Below are 21,156 nucleotides of genomic sequence, written 5' to 3' on the forward strand. Positions count from 1 at the left end.
GAGGAGGCAAATTTTATATCAGTGGAAAACTTTGCCCGCTCTTGTCTGTGACTGGGAAAGATGTGATGTTGTGCCATCACTTCAGATCTGTTGGTCTGAGGGTGACACTTAAGATGGTTTTTTTGTTTGTTTGTTTTGTTTTCTCATCATCTTTCTTGGCCAGGGACTTCTTCTCTTTAACTGAAACTGTGGGAAGACTGTTGTCCCATTGTCTTCAGGGTTAGATTGCAGTTACACTGCCACTGAGACACTCCTGCCTCATCTTTTCAGTCACAACGGCCCCTATAGCATTGTAGGGTGTTTTTATTGATTGTTACATATAAATTAAGTGTGACCTATGGATTAGCATAGAAAAGTCACTGATTATCACTGTGATAACCTTTCTCTTTCACTACCATCACTTCCCAGGCTGGGGAAGCCAAAGCTCCAAAGTCCAGATCCACCACAATACCTGGCTGCACTTCCCTGGACACAACCTGAGGTGGATCCTGACGTTCACCCTCCTGTTCGTGCACGTGTGTGAAATAGCAGAGGGAATAGTTTCTGACACGTAAGTGGCAGAGTTTGGTGTACAATCAAGCTAATTGCATTCATTAATGTATGGTCTTAAAGTGTGAGCAGATGGATAGTAAAGCATGAGGAGGTTTTCCCCCCCAAAAAATCACAGAATCATTTCATGAGCCGCCCAGATTTTGATGGGATGAAGATGATTGTTCTTAGCACTTATTGTCCTCTCATGCTATAGTGGCAAGTAAATACTGACAAAAGTTAAAGCATTCATGGGGAAAAAATCCTTTTTGTCTCTAGGAAAGTCATGTTTTTCCTCTCGAATAGATAAGCAGAACACCTATGGTTTCACACAATGGTGAGAAAAGGCATCAAATTAACTGATTTCTGCCTGATTTATTTTCAGACAAATGAAATCTCGCCACCTCCATCTCTTTCTACCAGCTATAATGGGATTTGTGGCTGCCACTGTATCCATAGTCTATTACCATAATATTGAGACATCTAACTTTCCAAAGTTACTGCTGGGTAAGTCTAAGTCTAAGTCTAAGTCTAAGTCTAAGTCTAAGTCTAAGTCTAAGTCTAAGTCTAAGTCTAAGTCTAATATTTTTTTATATATATAAAATATATAAATTTTATATATTTATGTACTCAAGTCTAATATTTATGTACTCCTACAAGACCTAGTAGTTTAGCCAAAGTCAGCTTGTGTAGATTGAAGAGGAGGGTGAAACATATGAGAATATTAATATTAATATATCTGCTCTCCCACCTAGTAGTATCATAGGAGTTACTGCACCTTTCATGAAGTACATGCTGAGAACTATTTTTAAAATTATCACAAAAGGGAAAGCCTTGTATGACTGTTGTATTTCTATCACGAGCTTTTAGGTATTTCTTAACACTGCTCATTATTTTGAGGAAGAACTTGTCTTCACTCAAAAGGACTATTTCAAAAGGCCACTTTTAACACTAATCTGACCATGAACCATCCTGTGCAGATGCTGTTGTTTCTCAGCATCCTTTGCAGTTGATTTCAAGATTATCCAGCCTGCTGCCTCAGTCAGGAGATGGTCAGACTAGACATTGCAGGATAATGTTTCATAGAGATTCATACTGTCCAAATTACCTGTAACTCAGTGACCTGAACAAGCTGTTGACAGGCACAAGCCAGGATTCAGGATATCACTACACTCCATGAAGTCTTTTTTAAAATGGGCACATTTCCATATTCTCACTTGGGATGCACCCTTCTTTTTCGAAGAGGCAATGTGATGTTTGTTAAATTATGAGACTTCTGCTTCTTGTTCCAACACCCCTGCCATGGGCAGGGACACCTTCCACTAGACCAGGTTGCTTAGAACCCCATCCAACCTGTCCTTGAACACTTCCAGGGATGGGGCTTGGAAGCTGAGACTTCTGAGGCACCGATGTGGTTAAATTCTCATATATATATTTATATTTTTTTCACTATGAGTGTGCACCTGTTTTACAGCTCTCTTCCTTTACTGGATAATGGCCTTTGTCACCAAAACCATCAAGCTTGTCAGATACTGCCAGGATGGTGTTCCTTTTTCTCAGCTGCGTTTCTGCATCACTGGAATCATGGTGATCCTCTATGGGCTGCTCATGGCTGTGGAGATCAACGTCATCCGAGTCAGGGTATGTGGCTTCTTTAGCAGGGTCTGCAAAAATATCAGCAGTATCATGGGGATGAAGGTGGGTCTCTAGTCCCAGTAACTCTGGTTTGTGTCAAGTTTGGGCCCAAGTTTAGCTTGGCCATAAGTATTTTGTTAATTCTATAGAGATCAGTGGGCATGTCTTTAAAATGTATGTCCTTGGTGTGTCCCCTGGGCTTGGTGTGTATGGGTTACTGTGTTCAGCTATCCATCCATCTATCTATCTATCTATCTATCCATCCATCTATCCATCTATCTATCTATCTATCTATCTATCTATCTATCTATCTATCTATCTATCTATCTATCTATCTATCTATCTTCCATCTACCTATCTCTCCATCTTTCTATCTATCCATCTATCCATCCATCTATCTATCCATCCATCCATCTATCTATCTATCCATGTATCCATGTATTTATCTATCTATCCATCTATCTATCTACCCATCCACCCATCCATCTATCTACCCATCCATCTATCTATCTACCTATCTATCTATCACCTATCTACCTATCTATCCATCTATCTATCTACCCATCTATCTATACATCCAACTATCTATCTATCTATCCATCTATCCATCTGTCCATCTATCCATCTATCTATCTACCCATCTCTATATATCTACAGACAAGGTGAATATATTTATATAGATAGATGCATATTTGTGGATGTAAGGAGGGTGTATGTGTGTGTTTGTGTATATGAAGCACATGTTACATTTATGCTGATCAACTATTCAGGTAGTGAATGTATAAGTCAGCACACATTCTTACCCTCAATAATTTAAAGTAATTATATCCCAAGAGTACTTTTTTGTTGTTGCTCAGCTGGTGATAGGTGGTACTGGTAGGCTGCAGAGCTGTGCCCACATCCCATGTTGCTCAGTGTTTTGCCAAAATGGAAATGCTCCTATTTATAAGCAAATTCATATTTAAGTTCAATGTAAATGTACCCTTAAATGCAATTTTGACATTGTAGTTGTACTGTACAAACTTTTTGCTAAAAATCACTGTTAATAAGATAATTTCTGAGCAGGTGTTGTCTACTTTCTCCTCTCCAGAGGTACGTGTTTTTCATGAACCCTCAGAAAGTGAAGCCCCCAGAGGATCTGCAGGATCTGGGGGTGAGGTTTCTGCAGCCTTTTGTCAATTTGCTCTCTAAGGCCACTTACTGGTGGATGAATACTCTCATTATATCTGCTCACAAGAAACCTGTGGACCTGAAGGCCATTGGAAAGCTCCCAATTGCAATGAGAGCACTGACAAATTACGTCTGTCTCAAAGAAGCATACGAGGAACAAAAGGTAACCACAGATGTTCATGTCACTGTTTGGCCTTAAAACGTGAAGTGTCACTCTGAATTTTTTTTTTTCAGCTTTTATGAAATCCTAGTTTCAGGAATTTTTAACTCAGGACTGTTTGTTCCAAGGTGAAACTTGGCATGGGAAGTTCCAATCCAACAGTTGCTGTTTGGTTTTAAGCGAATTTATAGCAGGAAGGAGTTGCCAGATTGAGTGCAACTGGAAACTAAAACCACAACAGAATGATTGCTCGCTGGATTTTAAAAGTGAAAGCTTTGTTTAAATTTGAGCTACTCCAAACAGCATCTTAAATTGGAAGACATTCTGTCCATAGTATCAGCTGGAAACACTCATCTTCACTTTTTTTCCTCCAGAAAGAGAAATAGCCAAAACCACACATCAAGAATAGCCAAAACACTGGTGTCTTAACAGTGCTTTAGTCACCAATGTCAAGCACAGCACTGCATGAAGAAAATTAACTCCATCCCAGCCAGACCCAGCAGAGAAAGCATGGTTGGGAAAACTCACTGGGGAGAGAAGGACTTCCCAGAGAAACTTCTGGATGTATTTAGGCATCTCTCTTCTCCCAGCAGGGAGCTGCAGGCTCCTTTCTGTTCCCTATAATCAGTACAATTGTTTATATTTTAAAGGATATAAGTTGCTTCTCTTCCCTTTTGCAGACAGTCATTACAGAGAATAGAGACTACAGATCAAGATCCTTCTGCTTTAAGCAGAAAGCTACTGAGCCATTGGAACTGAGCTTTTCTCAGCAAGGGAGAAGTGCATTCCTTAGGCCAGCTCGTTAGGGTGCCTAAATTCTACTTAAAGAGGCCAAAGAGTCTTAGGCACCTCCATGCCCTGAGGACCTGAGTCTCTGGGCCATTCTTAATGACAGGACAATTCCTATGGCTCATTTACATCTGCAGATACTGTCTGTGCCTGCACAAATATGCAGTTCAGAGGCCAAAATTCAAGTTAAATGTGCTATTGCTTGTGTGCAAGAGCACAAATTTTTGATGTCTATCTTCCCTTGGTGTGTGTCATACACGCAGGAAGACTTTCATAAATGTGCCCCACGCAGTTATACTCACCTATGTTTCTAATGTTGCCTTACATCAGATATTTTGGGTTCTGGAGTTGTCCAAAATATTGAGATTACCACAGCTATCACACTTGTGCTAATATTGGAAAACATGCTGTAAACCTAAAGTAAACTGGTTCTTTGCAGATAAAGTTAAAATAAACCATGTGGCTAAAGCAAATCCAAGGATCCAGGCAGTGGAACTCACTGCAGTTTATCCCTGTGTGGATATGTGCTGTCTTGTGCATGGATGAGCCAGAAACAGCCACATAATTAGGAAAATTCTTCAGGTTCGAGCGTGGTCTGCAGTCTGGAAGAGGTGATCTGTCACTGTCTCTGCTGCCAGTGTGTATCTTACACTAATCTTCTACTGGAAGGGATGGCAGCCCCCCACCATCCTCTGGATTAAGTGGGGTTACCCCTGCCTGTGCCTGGAGACAGCTGAGCTCAGCTGTGCCCCATGGCCCTGCAGAAGGAAAGCTTCTGTTCCTCCCCAAACTCTTCTTATCACACCTCGATGAAAGACAGTGAACACGACCTCGAGTATTCTACATTGCAAAATGCCTTTGAGATAGCTCACATGACATTGTCTTGCTATCTCTTCTGCGTGCTATGAAAATAAAAATAATTTAATAAATTCTCACATAATTACCCCCCCCCCCAAAAAAAAAAGTGACCATGTTTCTGTTGCTGCTTGGCTTCTGTTTCAGTTCCTATCCAAGCAGCATAGATGTTTCAAACCACATACTAATGCACCATACATCACACATGTGAAAATAGATTTAGCACATTGATATTACATTTGGTTTCTGTGTAATTTGTCCTGATGGTCAGTAGAAAGTTTTTCTTTTGGGAGTGTAACAGCAAAAGCAAAGTCAAGGACCATTAGTTCCCTATGCCTGCTATTCATGTGCTGTGATGGATGTTGCCTGTTAAGGAAAAAAAAAGGAAGAAAAAAGTTTGTCAACTAGAAATCACAGAGACAGAACATTGCCCTACAGCACCAGGATTACTCTGTCAGCTCCAGAACTGTGAGAACAGTCAAATTTCCATGTTTACTGAGGCACACCTTGCAGGTGACTTGATTTACCAGCAGGCTCTGTCTTACTGTCCCTGTTTCGACTGCTGAGCACCCCAGGGTAGAGAAGATCACAGGGATTTGAAAGGAAGGTGACAAAGGCAAGGAAAATCTAATCAAGTCCCACAGCTGAGAAGAGCAACCCATCCTGGGTAATTAACACAACAACAAATGCTACTGAGGACTCTAACAAAAATAATCCCTGCAAATTTAAACAAACAGATGCACAGTTGATCTGTAATGAGTGGTGATTGACAGATCATCCTTCAGCAACTAAATAAAGGGTCGGGCTGGCACATACAACACACGTACTGCAAGCCCATAACTCTCAAGAACCATTCTGAAAAAGAGCTTATGATTAGAAGAAAAATTCACTTTTTCTCCCCTCTCCCCATTAGATACTTCAGCTAATATGATGTCCTGATTAAAAAAGGAAGAGACAAGAGTGTTTAGCAGCATAGATTATTAGATAACTTGATTTAGTATTTTCCCAATTAAAAGTAACTAGATTTCATGTGGTGATGACAAATGTGTGAGTTGTAGTAGCAGTGAAAATGGCTATTAAGTTGTTACAGAAATAAGGATTACTCTTGCCATTTACCAAATTTGCTGTTAACTGAATGACCAGGATAGTATGACAATTTTTTTTTCCCAAAAGGTGGGAGCTGTGTTTTCCCAATAATTTATCTTAGCTCCCATCAAGCTGCTAAAGTGACAATCATTTCTCTGAGGAGGGTGACAGCAGTCCCTTCAGTGCACTCAAGCTCAAAACCCACTAGGCAGCAAATCCAGAGCCTTTTGTCTGGGCAAAGGGCACGAAGCCCTTTTGCTCCTTCCCTCCTCAGAAACAGCAGTTTCATTCTGACTCCTTTCTGAAATGTTAGCCCTGGTTTGTCCCCATGCTGCTTGTTTCTCCTTACTAAGCTTTTTGGCCCAATCCCTAGCAGCCATCTGGTCCACCTGGACATTTTTGGCACCACACACGTATTCCATGGCATTGTTGAAGTGGCAGTGAAGGAAAAACCAAGAAAAGAGGAAAAAACCCAGGAGGCATCCAGGCAATTCCAGGCACACTTGCTTTACTTGGTGACTTTGCTGGGCTGGGGGTGCTTGTTCCTGGTCTGTGCTTAAAATGTCTCTGTGAATGCTCAGAAGGGCTTGGCTTGGCTTACAACTTGCAGGCATCTGTGCTACTTGAAAAATGACAGATGCCTTTTTAGAGTGTCAAAAGCTGCTGCCTGAATTGAAAGGAAAGCACTCGGCAGACCACGGGTCTGTTCAGTAGAATTCTTTTTTCATTAGATTGAAAGGAGTTCAGAAGCATCAGAACTCCTCTGAGTAGGCAAAGAGAGATCTGCTGGCTGGTGTTTTAGGGCAAGAGTTGGGATACCGTGTAAATTCACAGAACTGAAGGCTAGAAAGTACCCTTAGTTGATTCAGTCTTGCCTCCCACCTGGGTCTGTTACTCTCATCTTGTCGAGCATGGTAATGAGTGATCAGCTGAAGTGTGTCTTCCTGGAGGGCATCCAAGGGACGAGAAAAAAAAATCCAGATAAATTTAATTAAACTATATTCTTGCATGTGTCTGTCCATGTATTTTTCCTTCAATCCCTTTGTCACACCAGAAGCCTTCACTGGACCAGGTGGTCCCACAGCCACTGTGAAATGAGGATTACCCACATGGGCAAGGGGCTGGAAGGTCAGACTTTTCCCTGAGTGCACATGAGACAAGGGGCAGTGGCTGCCTGCCAGGACTATTAATCTGTGCTTGCATTCCCGTGCCCACAGGTTCAGAAAAGGAGTCGGATGTAGAGATGAGAAACCACAGTCACAAAGGGGAGGTAGAGCTTGAATTTGCTGTGAAGAATGTCTGAAATCTGTTGGTATCTCCAACATGTTAGCTACCTCACCTTTCAGGAACCACTTGGGCATCCAGGATGTTGCCATATAAAGCCAGGGAGGCTTCTTCTTAATATGTTGATACCTATTTCTTTGTTTTCCAGAAAAAAGTGGAAGAGCAGCCCAACAGGAGCCCCTCCATATGGCTGGCCATGTACAGTGCTTTTGGACGACCAATCCTGCTCAGCAGCACCTTCCGGTACTTGGCCGATTTGCTGGGCTTTGCTGGGCCATTGTGCATTTCTGGCATTGTCCAGGGCTTCCAGAACACAACCAACAACACAAACACAACAGAAAAGGTAACCTGACAGCACGGATTGAAAGGCTTGGGTAGTTTAGTTCTGGATTCATGTCGGGTGTTTGATACACCTGGCTTTTATGACTGGCACTGTGTTATTTCATGTTTTCTTCTGAGCAAATTGAGGTTTTTTCTTTTTTTTTATTTTTTTGTGAGAGACAGTCAAGTTCCAGACCAGAGTAGTGGAATGGAACACAGGTAGTGGAGGCTTCCCCCAGCTTCACAGAATCACAGAATATGCTGAGTGGGATGGGACTCACAAGGATCATTGAATCCAACCCTCAGCCCTGCACAGCCCCATCCCCAGAGTCCCTCCCTGTGCCCCAGAGGATCATCCAAACCCTCCTGGAGCTCTGGCAGCCTTGGGGCTGTGACCACTGCCCTGGAGAGCCTGGTCAGTGCCCAACCACCCTCTGAGGGAAGAACCTTTTTCTAGTATCCAACCTAAGCCTTCCTGACACAACTTCAGGCCATTCCCTCAGGTTTCCCAGCTGTCTGCCTCTTGATGGAGTCATCCCAGCAGTTCTGGGGAAAAGGAACAATTTTTCTGCTCCTCTTCAACTGTCCCTCTGTTCCAGGCAGGACAGCCACTGGTGGTGCCTCAGTGATCCATCCAGCAAGGATCAACCTGAGAATTTTCCTTAATTTCTTTCCATTTCTCAGTTTGTAGTTCACTGACAGGTTTGAGCTCTCTGAAATCTGTTTTTCACTGGGAAGCTGAGAGGAGTCGGTCCCTGTTTGTGACTGATTATACCACTGGTTGCAGTGATGAAGTGAGTTGGCACGTGAGAAATTGAAAAGCATTCACTTTATTCAATGACTTTCTTGACAGTAAAAATTCACTAAAGACACTGGAATACAGCTCATTTCAAGTTTCACTGAGACTGAACTTTCAGAGATCACTTCTAAGCACTGAACAAGCCTCTGATCCAGAACATTTTCTATCATAAGAAAAAGAATTTATTTAATTAGAGAAAAATACAGGTAAAGTTGTTTTACTGACTGACAGCAGAGAAGACATGAGGAAGAAATTTTCCTACATGTCTCCTGATAACAGAAATTTCTCCATACACTTTATGAAGCCAGTAATTTGTATTTGAATGAGCAGATAGGTATGTAATGAAACAACATTTTCCCCTCCAGATAAAGTATTTGACCATCATCATTATCCAAATATCTTTTTCTTGGCTGCTCCCTCCTGACATTAATTTTCTTGACTGATGGGCTCAGTCTGGCTTTAGACTTTCATTGCTCTGAAGGAGAGTTTAATTGTACAGCTTATCAAATAAAACTCTTTATCATCCTTGAACCTGCACATGCTGGACTTGAGCCACAAAGTCAGAGGCAAAGTGCATGTTTTGCCTTCAAAAATGTTTTTTTTTTGTGTGTGTGTTGAACAAACAAGGTATTTAAGCTTGAAAATAACTTCTGGATCTCAGAGTTAGGAATCTATATCTTGTCTGCTTCATTTATCTTTTCTGCTCTTCAGTGCAATGGTTTCAGTTGTGGGTTTCTTAAAGTTTTAATCAGCATTGACTAAAGGGAAGATTGGAATCATTGGAAATCTTGAAACCACTCCAAAGGTCTGGCTTGGTGACAGTCACTATTGCTCTTGGCTACATTTCAGAATACATTTGCCTTTAATTTATGGATTTTGATAAACTTTCTCGTAGTCTTTCTTCCTATTACCCATTTCTGCTTTAATTTCTCTCTAGTTTGAATTAATGTGAACAAGTTTAGTTTTATGCTTATTCTGCTTTAATTCCTGAGAACTCTACATACATTGAAAAAAAATATATATTTACAAATGTTATTTTATTATTGATAACTCCACTGTGAAAACATGGGGAGGTTTGATGCAGCAGAATGTGAAGAGTTTTCAAATATATTTATCTGACCAATCAGGCACTTAAACAACCCTTGTTTCAAAGAGTCTTGGGCAAGGGGTTTGCTTTCCTATATTGCCCAAAATTTTCATCTCAAAATCAGGCTGGGTATTTCAGTAAAACAGGCTTTTTCCACCTCCTTCTTTTTTTTTTTTTTTTTTTTTTTTTAAATCTCCCTAAGAATTCCAGTACATCCTGCTTCCAGCTGGATCGGAAATACCAAAGGGACAGTCCCTCTTGCAGTATTTTGGTACATTTGTTTCCTTTTCTGCCTTAAACAGAGCAGAACAGTGAACACAAAAACTAGAAAATGAAAACAAATAAAGTGATTTAAACAACATTTTCTCTCTCCCCTCTTGAGGCATCTGAACCCCATTTTGTGGGGATTACCGGCATTGTTTTATTCAGAATTCACATGTATCCTAGACTTTAATTCTGGAAGGAACTGTTTCTATAATATGCAAGATAACTAATCCCATATAATAAAAAATATTTCCTTTGTGGCACAAGTGGAATGAGCTTTATTTTGTACTGAGTAGCATTTCTATGCTCCAAATCACCAGAATTTGATGGAGAAACTAAAGACAAGGCAGACGTGTTGAACTTACTGTCACTTTCCTGCTAAAACCAGATCATTTTAGAACTGCTAAAAGTTGAGATCCTAAGTCTTTGGAACATGAGAGGAGTATTTAATTTTGATATCTAGGACAGTGAGAAATCTGATTTCTATAACTTTCCCATAATACCATCAATATTTTTTATTTTAGTGCAATGACTGAATTTCCTCGTTCCCAGTTTCTCAAGAAAACACAATCCCTCCTAGGGCACTTGAATAATTTTTTCCTTTCTTTCAGGTGAAGGATCCATCCAACTCCTATCTTTCCTCAGAAGAATTCCTCAGGAATGTCTATGTTTTGGCAGTCCTTCTCTTCCTGGCCCTTATCTTGCAGAGGACATTCCTGCAGGCATCCTACTATGTGACCACAGAAACTGGCATCAACCTGCGAGGTGCCTTGCTGGTGAGCAAAGATGTTCTGCCAAAAAATTCCCTAGCACCAGCTCCAGCTCTGTGCTTCCATTTCATTTGTCTTGTTCTTTATCTGAAGGCTGAGTTAATGATGGTTTGAGAGATGATACAGGTTGTGTTTTTATACAGAAAGCTGGGAAAAGCAGCATCACCGACGCAGCCAAACTGTTGGCAGCAATTCCTTCTGCTAAAAAACTAACCTGTAGAAGTTCAACACTCACTGTGTGCATGTAAGAACACATCTTTGCAGATGAGGAAAGATGTAAGCAGTGTCATTTTGGCCCTGCTTTGCTCATTCCCTTACGAGTTAGCCTCTGCTGGCCGTGAACAGAGTCATCTGCAAAGCATCTTCGTTTTATGGGAACCTTGTCCATGTGCCCTGAGTGGTGAGGCTGGATATTTATGCCCTTTTGCACAGAGCCCTGTGGGATGGGGTGGGAGTGATTCATCTGCAGAGCTGTGTCTGTAAACCCAGCATCCATTAACCCCCTGTGACAGTTGTGTTTATGGACTGGAGCCAGCAGCTTTGGCTCTGCACGTGGGTGGGTTGTTGCAGGGCTCTCCCAGACCAGACTCCACAGGCAGCAGTAGCAGGAACTGATGTTTTGCCAGATGTAACTGACCATGGGAATATCAGCCCAGCATGGAAGCTGCTTCTTTTGTGCCCACTGGGACCGATGGAGCTGTTTCAAATGTTTTCTGCCTTCTCCCAGGATAAGGTGGTACAGACTTGGAGAAGAAAGAGTACCCGGTTATTTTCTCGTGTTTTTGTGACTCCCACTTGCCAAAATGGAGACTTTTAGGAGCATATTAGCTCAGCTGGTACACATAACACCAAGGCTGTGGGATCTATCCTGTACAGGTCATTCACTTTAGAGTTGGACTTCATGATCCTTGTGGGTCCGTTCTAACTCAGAATATTCTGTGATATGCAGCTGATGTAATTCACCGTGGCCTGTAGACATCTCTGATTATTTTTACAGGATCTACATTGCTCAAGGACAAAGTCAAAGAGGACAAAATTTTTAAAAAAACTTCCTTGGAGCTGCAGCATTTGATACTTGGTTGTAACTGAACGGGGCTAACAACATTTGACTTTAAAAGTCTTGTAGATACAACCTCTGATTAATTTAAAACCCTGTTAAGCTACTACAAATTTTATGGAGAGAAGTGGCCAGGTAAAGGGGAGAAAGCCAAAGGAATCTATACCCACCCTAATCAAAACTTCACAGTTTAACTATCTTATCAGAAACAAGTTATCTCTTTGAGAGGCAGTGTCACAGAAAAGCAGGCTCACCAAATGTTTATTAAAAAAATATCTTTGGCCAGTCTCCTAAATTTTGAATGTTTTGTTGTCATTTTGTTCTATTTTAGGTCTGCATTAAGCAACAAATCTTTTGAGAGGAATTGGAGCTTTTAAAAGTCAGTTCTCTCTCTCGTGCTTTCTCTCCCTCTGTCTCCCTCTCTCTCTGTCCCAGGTGAGAGACTGGGAGAAGGGCTGCCTTAGGCAAAGGCTGGTGCTGCAGTTTGAAACATCCTGCTGCCACTGTTGTTTTATAATTACACCATTTCCATATATTCCATTTTATTCCTTTCCTACAGGCAATGATATATAATAAGATCCTGAGGCTTTCTACATCCAACTTGTCCATGGGAGAGATGACACTGGGACAAATCAACAACTTGGTTGCCATAGAAACAAACCAACTGATGTGGTTCTTGTTCCTGTGCCCCAATCTGTGGGCAATGCCTGTTCAGGTAGAGCATCAAAGAAAGGGCCTGATTTCAGGGGTGCTCCAACCTGGTTGGGAAGAATCCAGAGGGGAACCTAGTCTTCATGCTCATTTCCCAGGAAGACTAACAAGCAGGAATGTGGCCCATCATCTACTCCAAGTGCTGGGAGGGTGTCTCTCTAAGGGCCAGTGAAGAGAGAGAGGTGTTTTTTGAGAGAGGGAGTGGGTTTTTTTGAGCAGGATTTCCATGTCATGGATGTTATCTGTGACTTTAACAAGATTGACCTGCAATCCTTTCCCTGCTCATATTTCTTCCACTGCTGACACAAGCCATTGCTTTTACTTCTGCCACATGGCAGCAGCACAGGCATCTGACTGGGCTGATTATTTCTCTTTGCAGAGTCCAGTTTTAAGTGGGTTTTGTGGCAGGAGCAAAAAGTAATTGAATCCTGCTCTGTGACTGACAGCAGCACTGACAGTGCTCAGAGGAGCTCCCCTCTAAACAAGCTTAGTTACTGTACACATCTGGTCCTCAGCAAGGCTTGGAAAGAAATACAGGCAGATCTGTGGGAAGGAAAGGTTAAAATTGTTAGCCTGAAAGAAATCTTAAAAAATGCCAAATGCCTTAATAAACTAAGACATGTTGGTTTTCCGTGAAGCTTGGACTCCTGTAGCATTTCATAATTTTAGCTTGGGGTGAGTTTGGCACGCTCCTTACCTGTTGGTGATCCCACTGACATTAAAAAATTTTAAAAAGAGATAGAACCAACTGTTATTATAAGTATTTTATAATCTTTTAATATCTCAATTGACTATTTTTTAGAAAAAAAAAAAAGAGTTGGAAGAAACTAACCTATCTTAACTATGAGCACTTTTCCACTCTAGAAAAGGTGATAGGACTGTCCTGCTTATAGCAAATACTGAACTTATATCCATCTAATGTGATCAGATTTAGGCATACCCTGATGAAGATCAGGGTGAATCCTAGAAAATATATTGTTCATCCACCAATTATGGCCTGATACCCCGGGCAAACATTCATTGCAGAATCAGGGCCCAAGTAAGGGCTTCAGTTTACACCAAGTGCAAATTACTGCCTGGAACCTTCCCCTAAGAAAATGGCATCTGGGTATGATATTTTGCTGTACAGAAGCCTGAAAAGCTGAATATTGCTTTGAAAATGTTAAACTGTACTGATTCTTATTTCTGATTGTGTAACAAGAAGGAAGATTGAAAGACAGAATGGACTCATTTAAGAGATAAAAATATGAGATAGGCAACTAGTTCTGTATGCCCTCTTGTCACTGAGGATATCTCTGTACCACAAAGCGGAGCAGTTAGGAAAAATACTTAAGTAGTAGAGCTTGTATTAACTCAGGAGCCAGAATCCCAGTAGTTGCATCACAGCCATTCTCAGGTAAGCCTTTTTAGGAAGTGTTCCCACACTCTTTGCAGGACTAAGGCAGTGTGTTGGTGTTTTCCTACAGATGGTAATGATGCACAAGCTTAGGTTGTGTCACTTCCAGCACATCTGCTTCACACTTCAGTGCCTGTCTGAGGTGGAGGACCACTGTGACAGAATGCAGCTGTGATCCAAGGCAGTCCTAGGATCTTTGAGTGCTCCCAGAGTGATGCAAGGAGCTCTACTGTAAATAAGACTCAAGGCCAGTAACTCTCTGAAATGCCTTGGGGCAAGCACCATCATTTTAGTGCTCCTTCAGCTCTGTGGAAACCCAGCCTGGATTAGAACTACCAGGCAGTAACACAAACTATTTAGTTAATGTCAAAAATAAAGGCTTCTGGGTTTATTTCCCACACTTTCCAAACGTGACCTTCTGAAGGGTGTGCTCAGCCCATTCCTACGAACCATTTAAATGTTTATTAGAAGAACAAATATTTGTCTTCTTGGTACTGTTCTGGCATATTGAAATCTACTTTTTCCCCTCCTATGTTGTTTTTTTTTCTTGACAGATAATAATGGGTGTGATCCTACTCTACAACTTGCTGGGAGTGAGTGCCTTGGTTGGTGCTGCAGTCATCGTGCTCTTAGCTCCAATACAGTATTTCATAGCTACAAAGTTGGCTGAGGCTCAGAAGAGCACCCTTGTAAGTAAATTATTTCAGTGACATTTGTGGTCCAGGAATGAGAACCTGTGGTTAGTGAACATCCCTTAGTCCCGTGGTTCCTCTGTTTCTCCGTGGCTCAGTGTCTCTCCCTTCCTCACATTTGTCAGAAGAGACTCTCAAATAAAGTGTGTGGGCCTTGACCTGCCTTCCCTGCAAAGAGTATTTTTAACACAACTAGCACAATTTTGTCTGAATTCAACTCCATAGAAGGGTATTATTCCCACATTCAGACATTGTATTTCATGGGATGCTAGCAAAGAGTACAAATGACTGATAAATTATAGCAGGAAATATTAAAGAATGTGTACAACAGACTTTCTGCTCTCACCCCAAGCTTTGGTATTCTCTACAATTCAGCTGGCACTGCTGCATTAATGTCTATTTTGCATTCTTCAGTGTTGCTAGTTTGTTTTGTTGTCTGATTTCATTCACCAGTTGGAAATGTTTTCTGGTACTTTGTCTAATTTTTAACTTTATAGTCGTGATCCTTGAACTTTTTAAGTCAGCCTTTGATGTTTAAGATGCCAAATATTTAGAGATCCTTTTTGTCTCAATATTCAGTGAGCAAATTATACATACATGGATCTGATCTCTAGCGGGCTTCAATCCTGTTAAGTTGTGCCAGTTTGTACAACCTGTACAAATTGTACAGAGAATTTATCTTTGCATAATTTCAGGAATAGTCTGGATCTTTCTTACTGCTGTTTTCTGACTTGCTCTGAGTTGTAACAGCTTTTGGATTATGATTTTACCAAAATTCATGATTTTACCAACCTTATGATTACTGCTTTCTGGTGAGGGACGATTAGCTAAATACATCAATAAATAATTCACCTGTTTTCATGACCGGTCTGTTTGGATCCCAGAATGAATCTTGTGTAGCAAGTACATACATATATTCTTCTATCTATTGTTATGGACACTGTTGGCATAGTAATCTCCCTCCCTGAGTCTCACCCACTGTTTGAAGGGTTGGGATCCTTTGGGTTATTTTTCTTTTCAGAACAGGCTCACTTAATTTCCCCTCATGGCTGTAACCATTTTAATATCTCCAAAGAACATGGAATTTTGTATTGTTTTTCTCAGTATGGCACCTGTAGAAAATCACGAACAAACAAAATTAAGCATTTTTGATGAATTTTCCAAGAGAAATGAAGGGGAAAGAGCATTCTCATTAAGACTACCGACCTGTTATCTATTTCTTATCCTGGTTTTCTTTTGAAATGAAGGACTATTCTACTGAGAGATTAAAGAAAACCAATGAGATACTAAAAGGCATTAAGTTATTAAAGCTGTATGCCTGGGAGCACATATTCTGTACGAGCGTGGAAGAAACGAGGATGAAGGAACTCACCAGTCTCAAAACCTTTGCACTTCACACGTCTCTCTCTAGTGAGTAACTTTATTTGTGGTGCTTGGAAATGGATCCTGTTCTTTAGGATCTTCAGGATGTCAACATTCCTCCTGACTTCAACTAAAGCAAAACCCAGCTGTGTCTGTGACACGTTTTTGTGTGTGATGTGATTAAAATAAAAAGGCATGATATATATATATAAGATAGAAGCTTGAAAAGGTAGAGTATATCTTGTTGATTTATTTTTGTAGTAAATTTTCTGCTACCTTCATTATGACATTATATATTAGCAGATCTGATTCCAGCAAAGACAAATTAGTGTCTGAAAGAAATTGTGTTTTGTGTAATGGAAAAGAGCTGAGAGGGTAATGTTTTAGTTGTGTTGCATAATATTTGTGCACATAATATTTTTTCTCTGAGTTTACTGAAATGATGAGAGAATTCCCTGGCTTATTTGTTAGTGTGTTTAAGATCTCTGACTACCATGGAAGGAAGTTTCTTCCTGCAGAGTACTTTCCTTTGGGAGTTTTAATTACTTGAATTGGAAATCCAAGAAAATGGATTCTTCTGGTGTCATACCCTTACTGCAAAATTGTTTTTTTTCTTATTTCATATAATCTAATGCCTATTTTGTTTTTCCTTCCCAGTTTTTATGAATGCAGCCATACCAATAGCAGCTGTTCTTGCAGTAAGATATGGTTTGTTTTTTACTTTTCCTTATAAAAGGTGGAGAAAAGGAGAGGGGGGTGGAAAAAAAGAATGGACACCATTGTTATTGTAGCACCTATTCCTCGTAAAACCAGCAGGTGAGTTAATGTGCCCTGCTAACTGTAGGAGAGGATGACACTGGAAGTGTCCATTCCCAGACTGTGGATTGTTAAAAACCAAAAAGAAATATAATTTTTTACTATCAGAAAGAAAGAAAAAAAATCATTGCAACTTGAAAGGTGACCCATTTGGAAAAGCTCTTTTTCTGAAGGGATTTTGAATGCCTTTGCTTGTCTCTTGAGCATTAAGTGCATTATAAGCAATCATGTCAGTTTGCAGGAAAGAGTACTCAGCAGTTTAAGGACAAATAAGTTTTGCTTGTGCTCTGGCCAGGTTTAAATCTCAGCCTCAAGCACTAGAGGAACTGCGACATGCCAGTAAGTGTGGGTTTTTCACAGACCACATTTTGAGGGCATTACCTAGAGTACAGTGAGAGTGGGTACCAGAATTGGTGGAAACATATCCAGAGTTCTGGACCCATAAGATTTGTTGGATTCTTACTGATTTTTCTGAGTTATGTGTTTCCTCTGAAGCCTGAAGTCACTTACAACGCTAGATGGAACAATGAAATTTTTTTTCATTCTTAAATATGCAAACCTCTTGAAACCATGGGCAAGGGTTTAAAATCTATTTCACTGAGGGAGAAGACACCTTTCTCTTCAGTTTACTGTGATCCCCCGAAAACTGAGGTGTATAGTTATTAGCCTTAATTGAGAAAAATATTTTGCTTGCTGTCCTTGCCCCTCGTTTTGGAGAGCCCTTGTCCTGACCTGCTCTTTCCCTGGTGTGACAGACCTTTGTGACCTATGCCTACACCAACGACAAGCCCCTGCAGCCCGCCCAGGCCTTCGCATCCCTGTTCCACATCCTGGTCACACCCCTGTTCCTGCTCTCCACCGTGGTTCGTTTTGCAGTCAAAGCCATTGTAAGGTAAGTGGTCCTTCTGTTCTCACCAACTCATGAACACCTAGTTGGGTAATACATCAGGCAAGGTGCTGGAGGAAAGAGTTGTCTCTACCTGCTCGCGTTGGAAGAGAGTTAAGATGCAGGACTCAGGTGTTCAAAGATGTGAGAGAAATCAAAGTAAACAGTTCATTTTACTGGATGATGCGAAGAAGCAGCAAAGGAAAGGCACTGAGCTGTTGGAGCAAGTCCAGAGGGGACCACCAAGGGGATCAGATGGGGCACCTCTGATATTGGGAAAGGCTGCGAGAGTTGGGATTGTTCAGCCTGGAGAAGAGAAGACTTTGGGGCAACATAATTGTGGCCTTCCAGGACCTGAAGGGAGCCCAAAAGGAAGATGGAGAGAGAATATTTCCAATGGCCTGGAGTGACAGGACAAGGGGGAATGGCTTCACACTGACAGAGTGTAGGTTTAGATTGGATATTGGGAAGAAATTCTTCCGTGTGAGGGTGGTGAGGCCCTGGCACAGGTTGCCCAGAGAAGCTGTGGCTGCCCCATCCCTGGAAGTGTCCAAGGCCAGGTTGGACGGGGCTTGGAGCAACCTGGGCTAGTGGAAGGTGTCCCTGCCCATGGCAGGAGGTGGGACTGCATGATCTTTAATGTCCCTTCCAACCCAAACCATTCTATGATTCTGTGATTAAAAATGATCCATTCTTTTTACGATTTCACTACCTTTGGCAATTCAGATTTAGAGCTGCACTGTTCTTCCTTGGGAAATGCTCCCCTGCTCACAGTGTGGCCACTCACCATCACTCTCATCTAGTACTTTCTGGGCTCTTGTCTGTACAGAGGGAGATGAGAGAGACTGGTGTGAAGCTCTTTAGCAAGACTGGCCCTGCTGAGGCAAGAAAGAGCGACTCTACCTCCACAAAGGGTGCACTGGGCTTTCAGTGAGAATTTGGCAATGTCCTGCCTGATATGTTCCAGGCATTTATTTCTGTAAAATAGCCCAACAGAATGGCTTCCTTCATGCTGAGCTATAAAGCACTTAATCTCGAGGGAGCTGGTTGGTAGGAAGTCAAATTTCAGGGTTTTGGCTGCTGGTGCAAGTGGCCTGTATGGACAGAGTCTTGGTCACAGGGCAGTTATGCAGACCTACACACTGCCAAGATGTCCCAGGGGGCACAAACTGACACCTGACTGGCAGCAATGTGTCAGATGCCAAGCACTAGCAGGATGTGAGGACAGAACTAACCTTCCCACCCAGAAACATCATTCCCTCGTGCCAAGGCTGAGGCACATTGGCAAGGTGTTGCATTGCTGCTGTCACTGACTCTTTTTGGTGGGCAACAATAATGACAAATAGCAGTCAAAGGGACTTCAGGCTCCACAGCTGTCCTTTGCCAGCACCACACTGACTTCAAAAACCAGAAATAATTAAACAGAGTTTATTTTTATCAAAGCAGCAGCAGGGCCACATGAGACATTTTCCCTAGGTTGAAAAGGATTTCTGAGTAGTGGAAAATCTCAAGGCTCTTCTATAAATCATCCAAGCCTCTACATCTCTGTACTATGTTTAGCAGAGCCCTAATATCAAAATGGTGTGTACATTTTCCTTAACACTGCTGGCCACTCCTCAGGACACTGTTTAGGGACCATATTTGCCAAAACAAACTGTATCCTTTGGCAAACTCATTTCCTAACATCTTTCTCCCATGAACATCATGTCCCCCAAGCGAAGAATGAAAAATGTGTGCTTGGCCACTCCATAGCACTATCCTCAATCAGAGGAGTATGTGCTCATTTGTTTTATGATTAAGTGCTTATACTTTGGTCAGAATTTCATGTTCAAGAGCAGTTCTAGTGCCTTGAAAACTTTTGAGAGTACTTCATTCAAATTCGAAGTAAGGGTTGATGTTTTCTTTCTTGGGCGCGGGATCAGAGCAAGGTCTCTTATCTTCCACAAGAAAATAAATTCTTGCTTGTTGCCCTCATGTAAGACTGGAATTCTGACACGGGGGTTAGACACATGAATCTTCCTTTCAAAAGAGGAGGTAGAAACAGGAATACTGTCAGGAGGAAATAACGACACTAGCAGTGCTTTCTTGCTAACCAGCATCTCCGTGGCGCAAACACATATTGATAATATAACATGAAATGTGCAGGTGGGCCTTGAGACAGGACTGCTTTTCCATTTTCAGATTAATGTTCAAATCACTGATCTGAAGGCATATGTCCTCCTTCTTTCTCGGTCTCTGACCCAACACACCTTGATTTTAGTTTTGCAAAGTCACAGAGCTTCACCATGATCAGTGAGTGACTCTGTTCACCCCTGCAGAAGCTGTGTCAGGATACACCTACTGCACTGGCATTTCCAGGGGGTGTAGGTGGGTGGATGACTCATTTATGCACCCTGACTGTGTGTAGGCATGAGAAAGGCCCAGAAGAGATGGAAACCATTCCCACGGAGCTCCCTTGGCACCCACATGACCAACCCTGCTCTTTGTTCCCGGCCACCAGTACAATGTTTGATTATTTTCATCTGTCCTTCTTCCACACGCATAAATTTTCATTTGCCATCAGGGTGGCAGATAGACCGAGAGGAAACTGAAAGTATCCCATGAGCTTCTTTTGGAACATTTCTGATAAATGCTGCTGCACGAAAATGGGAATACACTAATGGAAACTTGAGCTTGTGCAACTCACTGTTGTGTTTTCTTTCAAGTGTCCAGAAGCTGAATGAGTTTCTCCTGAGTGATGAGATTGGAGATGACAGCTGGAGAGGGGGGGACAGCTCTGTACCCTATGAATCCTGTAAGAAGCACACAGGACTTGTAAGTTCTGGTTTATGATGCTGGATTTCAAAGCCCTACAGCCCCATGCAAGACCAGTGGCCGAGCTGATAGACCTTGGGAGTTTTGGCTTCTAGCCTGACTAATATTGACCAATTTTGCCTCTTTTATGTCTTAATCTCTGTGTTTCTATGACATAAAGGGCCCACAAACACATTCAAGCATTGCTGAAGTGCCAGTAGTAATGAAAACCCCACAACACACATTTGCACATGGTTCAAATTAATCCTCTTCAGCTTTTATAGAAGCCCCAGGTGGATTCCCTGTGGTTATGGGCTTTGTGCTGTGTATTCCCAGTACATCCTGTTGTATCTTGGGCATCCTTAGGTAGGAACAACCCCTGCTCTGGGAAATTCAGAGTTGGAGGTGGGACAAACTGCACCAAACTTTGTGAAATAGGAATTAATTCCAAAATGCTGTTTCTGGAGTGTTAAACATACAGCGAATTTGAGTAAAATTTGAGGACAGAAAAAAACACAATGGGAAAAGGTTGGAGGTATGGTTTTTTTTTTCATTTTGACATTTTTTAAAAAGCTAGATATTTCAGCTCTTTCAAACTAAATATACAAGTTGAAATGTGACTGAATCTTGAAGACAGCAACAGAAAGAAAGGATTAGCACAAAATAAGTTTGATTTTGAGCTGAATTAAATTATT

The 21,156-nt window shown here is 41.5% G+C and overlaps 1 protein-coding gene across 11 annotated transcripts in view; it reads left to right on the top strand.

The window, feature by feature from the left end:
- Positions 1 to 21,156, top strand: part of ABCC9 (ATP binding cassette subfamily C member 9) — a 68,880-nt gene that overhangs the window by 9,775 nt on the left and 37,949 nt on the right. For all 11 annotated transcript variants that reach the window (XM_017826593.1, XM_017826597.1, XM_017826591.1 and 8 more), the window contains 12 exons: positions 409 to 550; positions 914 to 1,035; positions 2,003 to 2,169; positions 3,254 to 3,496; positions 7,656 to 7,850; positions 10,590 to 10,754; positions 12,365 to 12,520; positions 14,467 to 14,601; positions 15,852 to 16,014; positions 16,624 to 16,664; positions 17,538 to 17,674; positions 20,374 to 20,482. In XM_017826593.1, the coding sequence (XP_017682082.1) occupies positions 409 to 550; positions 914 to 1,035; positions 2,003 to 2,169; positions 3,254 to 3,496; positions 7,656 to 7,850; positions 10,590 to 10,754; positions 12,365 to 12,520; positions 14,467 to 14,601; positions 15,852 to 16,014; positions 16,624 to 16,664; positions 17,538 to 17,674; positions 20,374 to 20,482 (1,775 nt within the window). The remainder of the gene's footprint in view (positions 1 to 408; positions 551 to 913; positions 1,036 to 2,002; positions 2,170 to 3,253; positions 3,497 to 7,655; positions 7,851 to 10,589; positions 10,755 to 12,364; positions 12,521 to 14,466; positions 14,602 to 15,851; positions 16,015 to 16,623; positions 16,665 to 17,537; positions 17,675 to 20,373; positions 20,483 to 21,156) is intronic.

The sequence above is a fragment of the Lepidothrix coronata genome, unplaced genomic scaffold (assembly GCF_001604755.1).
Source record: "Lepidothrix coronata isolate B3197 unplaced genomic scaffold, Lepidothrix_coronata-1.0 Scaffold129, whole genome shotgun sequence".
Classification (NCBI taxonomy): Eukaryota; Metazoa; Chordata; class Aves; order Passeriformes; family Pipridae; genus Lepidothrix; species Lepidothrix coronata.